Source organism: Corylus avellana, chromosome 7 (assembly GCF_965113065.1).
Source record: "Corylus avellana chromosome 7, dhCorAvel1.hap1.2, whole genome shotgun sequence".
NCBI lineage: Eukaryota > Viridiplantae > Streptophyta > Magnoliopsida > Fagales > Betulaceae > Corylus > Corylus avellana.
Genome location: NC_142496.1, coordinates 1,259,191 through 1,267,047, shown reverse-complemented (window position 1 = coordinate 1,267,047; position 7,857 = coordinate 1,259,191). Strand labels below are relative to the sequence as shown.

At 33.6% G+C, this 7,857-nt stretch overlaps 1 protein-coding gene across 1 annotated transcript; it reads right to left on the bottom strand.

Annotated features, from left to right (window-relative positions):
* Positions 1–364: 364 nt before the first annotated feature.
* On the bottom strand, positions 365–4,755 carry LOC132184383 (alpha/beta-Hydrolases superfamily protein). Its single transcript, XM_059598003.2, has 5 exons — positions 3,973–4,755; positions 3,073–3,109; positions 2,524–2,760; positions 2,383–2,430; positions 365–995 (listed from the first exon to the last, which is right to left on the bottom strand). Exons 1-5 carry the CDS (start codon positions 4,269–4,271, stop codon positions 741–743), a joined length of 876 nt encoding a protein of 291 aa, XP_059453986.1. The 5' UTR covers positions 4,272–4,755; the 3' UTR covers positions 365–740.
* Positions 4,756–7,857: the final 3,102 nt, after the last annotated feature.

Genomic DNA, 7,857 nt, shown 5'->3' with positions numbered 1-7,857 from the left:
ATAACTCCGAACCGTAGAGAGATGAGGGAAGAATTTATCGGAAGATAAACACCCGACCGAGTTTAGGTCCGACAATGTTATATTAACCATAAAACTTTTGTTGTTTCTAATTGATATGAAATTTTATCACATAAAACTCCAAAAACCCAAATATAATTTGTAACAAAAACTAAAATGCTCAGAAAATAAAGCAAAAACTAGATTGATATCCTAGTCCAAACATAACAGCATTTTTCACATGCCTAAAACATGCTATATATGCATGGAAAACTGCAGAGAAATCAATCAAGAAATATTGTGTAAGTTTGGTTAGTCCAAGCGTGTAGTTTAGCAAGTGCAAAATAAGATTATTGGGGCCAATAAGTAAATGAAACAAACCCATGTATTTCTTTTCTCAAACTGATGATAGTCTTTACATAAAACTCAACTTTGTAAATTAATTATACATGAAATCCAGATCAAGAAGCACATTCTCTTGCATTAGCTGCCACGATAAACTTTTTTTCACATCAACCATAAAATAACTGCAGTAGATTCCTACCTCAAAAATGGTGATCTGAACAGGATCTGGTTCAAACAGACTACATGTGATTCCTATCATTTTGTGATCTTAAGAAACATACCAGGCGAAACAGCTTAGCCGCCAAGCACGATAGCTATTCTTGGAGAAAGGCCAACCATGCAAAGGAACATATATGTTGTGATTCCATAATAATCAAATGAGGAGAAAGAACCAGCTATCATCTTCCAAATCTCAAGCACTTGTTGTGTTTGACTTGTGTAATACTTGAGTTAGAAGTGAGTTCTTTCGTCTGTCTTGTGAGCGCGAGTTTCTCCATTGCGTTTACGAACTTGCGCAAGTGCTTAATGTACTCGGGATAAGTTTCAAGGTTGCAATGGCCCCCGCCCTTGACCCATAAGGGATCATATTTTTCCTTGGAAAGTTCCCATAAACGCTTTCCATGGGACCAATCAACAATGTCATCATTTGTTCCCTGAAAATGATCCATCATCAGAGATGCCATACCAATAGCAGCCAGAATGAATCAAATCAGAATCATATACCAAATCAAATAGTCATTAGGCAAGACAGAAATACTGTGTAGGAAGTAAGGGCCATAGGTAGAGAATACTACATCCAAGACATAATACAGTTCTATGGACAAAGCAGAAGGAAATTGATATTCCTTTAAAACAAAATGATGAATCCTTTAATTCATCCATAATGTAAACTTTCAGTTTCTTGTTCCTGATTGGAGTTGCTTTCTATAACATAATCTGGCTGTGCTTTTACTCATTTCACCAGTATAACTACAATGACAACAAAAACATGACAGAGCTTGCACTTTTTAGTCATTCCCAGACTTCAGTTTATCAGAATATCACAACGGCACAACCCAAACCAAGTAAAAAGAAGACTTTTTATCATTGATCTATGAAACAACTAGAAACCCCTTACCTGCGGCCAGGAAAAATGGTAAAAATAAAGAAGACACGGCACAAAAGCCCGAGTTCTTGGTATTTTAGCAACACCAGCTACATCCTCATTATCTGACAGAATTATAGACCACCTTCTTATCACATTGCAAGTGACATGTTGCAGTGACCAATCTATACAGGTAGTATTTCTCACTTCCCATTTATTGATTACTCTTTATTTTTTTGGTTCGAAAAGAATTTGTAATGTTTTCAGTGCATTTTTCGTATCTAAAGGAGAACACTTGAAATTTTTTAACTGGATTTGTTTTGTTTGAAAGAAAGAAGAAAATCTACGATATCTTTTTTGATGAATATTGGATTCCAAACCATAAAGACTCTTCCTTCATTTCACACAAATACAGTACAGAGACTCCTGAAACTTGAGAATTGTTTTTTATTCTTCTATATTATTGCATTAGAAAAGGATAGACTCCGATAAGATTCAACAGACAGAAGGTGATCAAACAGCCTACTATGATAATGCAAGAACGAATCTCTGAAAGAGGGAGGAAAAAGGGAACAAAAATCAAGGATTAAAAATTCAAACATAGTTGACTATCTAAAACACAAAATATAATGGTGGTTAAATGTTTCTTAGTGCCAGCATCTAAGATGCAGTTGTCTGTGAATTGTTTGATGTGTTAACAGTAGGTGGGTCAACCATTCAATCAAATGATATCAAGCATGTTTATGAAAGAAATTATGCAAAACAGAAACATATAAATAAATCTAGAAATGCCATGCTGTCGTATCTCAAAAAGTAATAGACAGCAAGCACTGAAATAACTTCACTAAGAAAAGAAAAGACATAAAAGCCAGGAAGCAAAGTTCTTTGGCTGCCAAAACAAATGGAATGGACAAAGTAATTAAACCACAAGATTAACATTAAAAAAAAAAACTTACATGTATAACTAAAACCGGACAGCTGACATGCCGTATTTTGTCTATATTCTGAAAAAGAAAAATTGAAGCAGGCTTCCTCAATACAAAATCAAAGCTTGCAACAGAAAAAAGAGCTCCAAAGAATACTTCAGTCAAACTTACTTTAAAAATGTCGAACCAAAATGTCATCTTGACAGGGTACAAGACCCGTATGCCTGAAAGAATGGCGCTATGAAGAACAACACCTCTCAACTTCTGTAACCGAGAAGCCAAGTGCACTGTGGGTCCACTTCCCACAGATTGGCCATATAAAATCAATTCCTCTTGCCTAATTCCATAGTCGCTCTTCAAACAATTGTACACAGCATCTATGTCGTAATATGTGTTGAACTCAGAAGGCTACCACAATTACAGAGATAACCACAATTAGCTAACAATTAGCCCTATTCAAAATGCATGAAAATCATATATTCTAAGGACAGATGTCTTTCAAACCAGTTTAGAGAAAAATTTTATCCATAGATATATTCTTCTGCTTCCATATGTCTTTCCTTTTTTCCATTTTTAAAGTTTGAGTTTTTCTTTTAAAATCTTCTTAAAACTCTTCTCAATAAAATTTTCAAGGCTATTTGGGCGTTAATTTGAAGTCTATACAAGATTTCCAAAGCAAAGAGCAACTTCAAATGCAAATTATCTTCAGGGAGTACTTACCTTGCCAGTCGATGCTCCATATCCTGAATAATCATAGCTGCAATATATCAATAACTACGAAGTAAATAAAATAGGAAAGGTTCTTAGTACTACTTAAGATTAATAAATAAATACAACATCTCAGGCGCATAAATCTGATGGATTTATCGCATCCCCAGGAAAAAAGAAAAGAAAATCACAAGCAACCAGAAAAAATCAAACGGCTCTATTGCCCTCGTTTCTTAAAAGGGCTCTGGTTAAAATTTCAATCAGAACACTAATCTTCTTCTCCCTTATATTATATTATATATATTTTTTGTGGAGTAAAGACTCATAAAGCCGAATAAAACAAACGTGCAATAGTTATGAAGCCTGCGGCATAAAAGTAAATCAATTTTGAGCAGAGTAGCTCCATGAATCGCCTAAACTCGCGCAAAAAATGGTACCATACATGCAAAGACAAAAATCAATGGGAGGAAAAAAAAAAAAAAAAGATAGAAAAATCCTTATGAGAAACAAAATCATATACAGAAAAGGAAAATTTGGAAACTTGCCAAGAAAAAAGAAAAAAGAAAAAAAGAAGGGCATGGCAAAGCAGAGAAGAAAAAGTTGGAAAATCAGAACCAGAAGAATTGGTTTCTATGCAATCACAGAAGCAAAACAATTAAAAAAAATAATCATACAAAACGACAAGGGATTTAAAATCCCATGATACAAAAATTAAGAAAGTTTACAAATTGGGAATTGAATCCATTAATCACCAAAAAAGTGAAAAAATATATATATATATATATTAACTTTAACTACCAAAAAGTTATTCCAATAACCCAAGTTCCAACCCATAACGCATAGAAAAGAACCAAAACCACAAACACCCAGTTGGGCTATGATCACAAACCAACCGCCAAATCCCAAAAATACCTCATAATATTGACACGCAGGTGAGCCCTGAGCTCGATGAAGAGTTCGTGCATCTGACCCAGGTCAGCAGCGTTGCCATGCGAGTACAGCACCGTGAACCTCGCAAAAGGGTGCCTCCAGAACATGGCAACGATCTTGTTCCCGCCTTTGGTGTCCAGCAAATGCACGTCGGCGTTCTTATCCGCTGTGACCCCAGGGAACACCAGCCTCCCATCCTCGTCTCTGTAAATATCATACGTCGGCGGGTCCGGTGGAAAGAAGGCGAACTTGGCAGCCACGCCCGCAGTCACATTGCCCATTTAACACCGACCCACTTCAGAAATGGAGGTCAGGAATACACAGAGCCCCGTGATGGTTTAAGCATATGGGGTTGAAATTTTCTCTTGGGTTTTCTGGAAAAGTAATCAAAAAATTTGTTTTCGTTTTTTTTTCGTTTTTTTTCTTTTTTTTTCTTTTTTTTCGGTTTTTGTGAGTTTGTTTTCTTTTACTGGGGATGATGGAAAGGCAAACCAAGTGGCGTCAGATGAAACTAAAGAGAAGGGATGGCAGAGAATAGATCCGATCTAAGCGGGTGAGCTGGAAGTGATGCTAGAGAGGAACAAGGACCCAAAAAAATGAAAACAAAAGAATTTGGATATGTTTTTGAGGAACATAGAAAGGTGGAAACAGTGGTGGTGGGAGGTTCTGGTTGATGCTAATGATCTGTACAGCTCTGATTTTTGATTTTGAGGAAGATAAGGAGAAGACAGTTTTGGCCTCTTCGTTAGATTGTGCTTTCTTTGTTGGAATAATTGTTTTTGGGTTTTGTCCATTATATTAAGGTTGATGTTCTATGTGGGATTTTGTCAAAAAAAATTTGTATGTTCTGTGTGTCTTTTTGTGCTAGGATGGTTGTATCAACTTTATTTCATTTGAAAGGTGCACATATTTTTAATTGAAATGAAATTCTGAATGCTATATGGGCATTTTTTATCATAAAGAATTCCAAGTCATTATTGAATCAATCAATTATTTTGTGGAATTATTAATAATATTTTGCAGTATCTCAAATTTGTAGAATTACATATTGTTTTATCATTTGGAAGAAAGTAATAATATAATCCCTTGTAAAAATGTCATCCATAAAATAAAAAAAAAAAACACTAGAATCCAATTATAGATGAAATTAGACCCGATGTGATTGAAACACATATTCTAATATCAACCGCTCTATTTCATGCCAAACCCAAGAAAATTTTAGAAAAATTATATATATTAATTGATATGGTGTATTTTAAGTGACTGATATATTTTTGGTATGATATAAAATAAATATAAAGTGCATCAAACATGAGAGGTTTAGTTTGAAAGGACAATTTGGACATTACATAGAAGCTGGCAGTTGTGTGAAGGATGTCCCCATTTTCCAAAACAGGTGTTGCTTTTAAGTTTTAAGTGCACAATAATAATTAAGATTAAAATTAGAGGGTGATGATAAATGCAAAAAGAAAAAGATGATCTAACGGCTGAGATTTGGTCAAAGGCTGCTGGGATCTTGAGAAAGAGAAAGAGAGAGAGGTGGCAGATTGGGGGGTCATAACTGTCAGAGTCAGAGGTCAGAGGCTCAGACATTCCTCATCTTTGCTTTGCTCAGCCAATGTTTTACCAAAAGAGATGACGGTTGGGGTTTTGCCTGCTTTGGAGACTGAGTCGATTCCACAACTGTCCTCTTCTACTTTGACCATAATTACCCTTCTATCCTACTTTTGTGGACTAGGATTTACTCTAATTAGCTCACCCAATTGTACATGTATTTAAGCAACTAACTTTAAGCGAAGGAGTTGTCAAACTCTTTTTCCGACCAGATGGATCGCACATTTTAAACGGTTTGAACCAAGTAGGTTTTAGAGAGTTTTTTTTTTTTTTTTTTAAGATTGTTCGAATTTTTATTTATTCTGAGTAAGGGTGACAAGTCGTGTTCGCGTATCGAATTATAAAGGCAGATGTATAAGACTATATATGTCAACCATAATCAGACACATGTAATTAAATTGATCAAACTCTCAAACTCTGACATTCTAATTTTGTATTGGGTTTGTGTCAGGTTTGTTGATCATGCCAAAAATTGTCAACTATTATATCGCATGTCGGGTTTAGATCGTGTCGAAATATGTGTATAAGACTATATAATATAAGTTAACTATAACCTAATCTATTTAATTAAATAGGTCAGGCTCCTCAACCCTAGTTTCTTAATTTCGTATTAGACTCGTGTAAAAAATTGTTAATCCTAATTCTGAGTAGTGAGTATCACATTCTAACCTATTCGAAGTAGATGAGTCCCATAGTCTCGTCTTTTTGTAAAATTTGAAAAGTCTAATAACATAGAATACTTATACTTTGGTTTGAGTTCATTTTACAGGAGTGTCATTAAGGATAAGGTAGTATAGAACATTTGACCTCATCAGGATTCCCTCAGTTTCATATAAGATAATTTATTTTATAGTTCAAATTAAATTTTAAATGAAATAATATCATGTTTAAATAATGTGTCACTATATATATCGTTAACTATGAAATAGTACTTGGAATATAATGAAGGGTTATTAGTTTATTTTTAATTGCAAATGTAACTGATAAATTAGTCTATTTTCTGCATAGACTTTTATTTAATATATGGACAGAACAAATTCATTCTGGTTTTGAAAGAGCTAGTAATGGTTTATAGATTGATTGAGGTGGGATTGAAGAAAGGTCAATGAATTAAAGATTCATGATATTTTCAATGAGCATTGAAAAGTTAAAAAGAAGATAACCTTAAAGCCAACCTTCCTGTCCAGATAGTGATATCCTCCATTTGTCACGTGAAGTTCTCTTTTCCGTCGAAATGTCTTATTCCATTACCCATAGTTTGAGGTGATTGCCTAGTATATGAGTATTACTCACATCTCTATTATTATTTTTTTAAAAATTAATCCAACTTATATTTAGACTCATCTAAAATTATTTATAAACACATAATCAATATGAGACTTAATTCATATATAATATCTGTAACACATTGGTTTTATATTAAGAAGAATATGAGTAGCTCACATAAAGTTAGTAGTTTATAAAGATAGTTATGAGTGTTAATTCTCACATATATTGCCTAGTTTTATTAGGTGAAATTGAGCTTTATAATAAATTTTAAGAAAGCTCCAAATTAACTAGTCTTTTTGAAGTGAAGCGTAGATGTAATTAACATTTTTTCTTAGGCCATTACAAATTGTATCAGTTTGTAACACCAAGCTTGTAACATTAAGCTATGTGGTATTGGAGTACTGCATGACATGACCTTAACGAGGATGTCAAGAGTTTGAAAAATGGAGTTTGTAACACTCTGGTTCGATATATGGAAGATGAGGAGTATCTCATATAGAGTGAAGATTTATAAAGATAGTAGTAAGTGCTAAGTTTCAGATTTTCTAGTTACTATGTAAAATTGAGTTTTATAATAAACTTAAAGTAAACTCTAAATTGACTAATCTTTTTAAAATGATAGCGAGGATGTTGTTACCACTTTTTCTTGGTCGTTACAATATCCTTACGATTCATTCACTTAATATAAGACTTAACTTTTACAATAGGACAAAAATGTCCTTATACACCATTATATATGCCACTTAACATATAAGAAGTATATAATTTTTTAATTAGCATGAAAAACTACATAATTTTTTAATAAAACCATTAAAATAGCTTGGGATATTAGTGGTAGCAAATGCTTTGGCTTTTGGCATATGATAATTGTTAGGTGTATGAATTATTCTGACTAGCCTTTTGGAAGTAGAGTAGGGGACCTTGGGGATTTAAAAGTAGGAAAAATGCTGAAAAAAAACACAAAATTTAAATGGAATGAAGATA

Bases quoted from the DNA above. Each gene is read 5' to 3' on its own strand.
- LOC132184383 (XM_059598003.2), bottom strand. From the start codon at position 4,271: ATGGGCAATGTGACTGCGGGCGTGGCTGCCAAGTTCGCCTTCTTTCCA. The intron at 3,110-3,972 runs GTATTTTTGGGA...GATATATTGCAG, and splicing joins CTGCGTGTCAATATTATGAG to CTATGATTATTCAGGATATG. The intron at 2,431-2,523 runs GTAAGTTTGACT...TTTCTTTTTCAG, and splicing joins TTTGGTTCGACATTTTTAAA to AATATAGACAAAATACGGCA.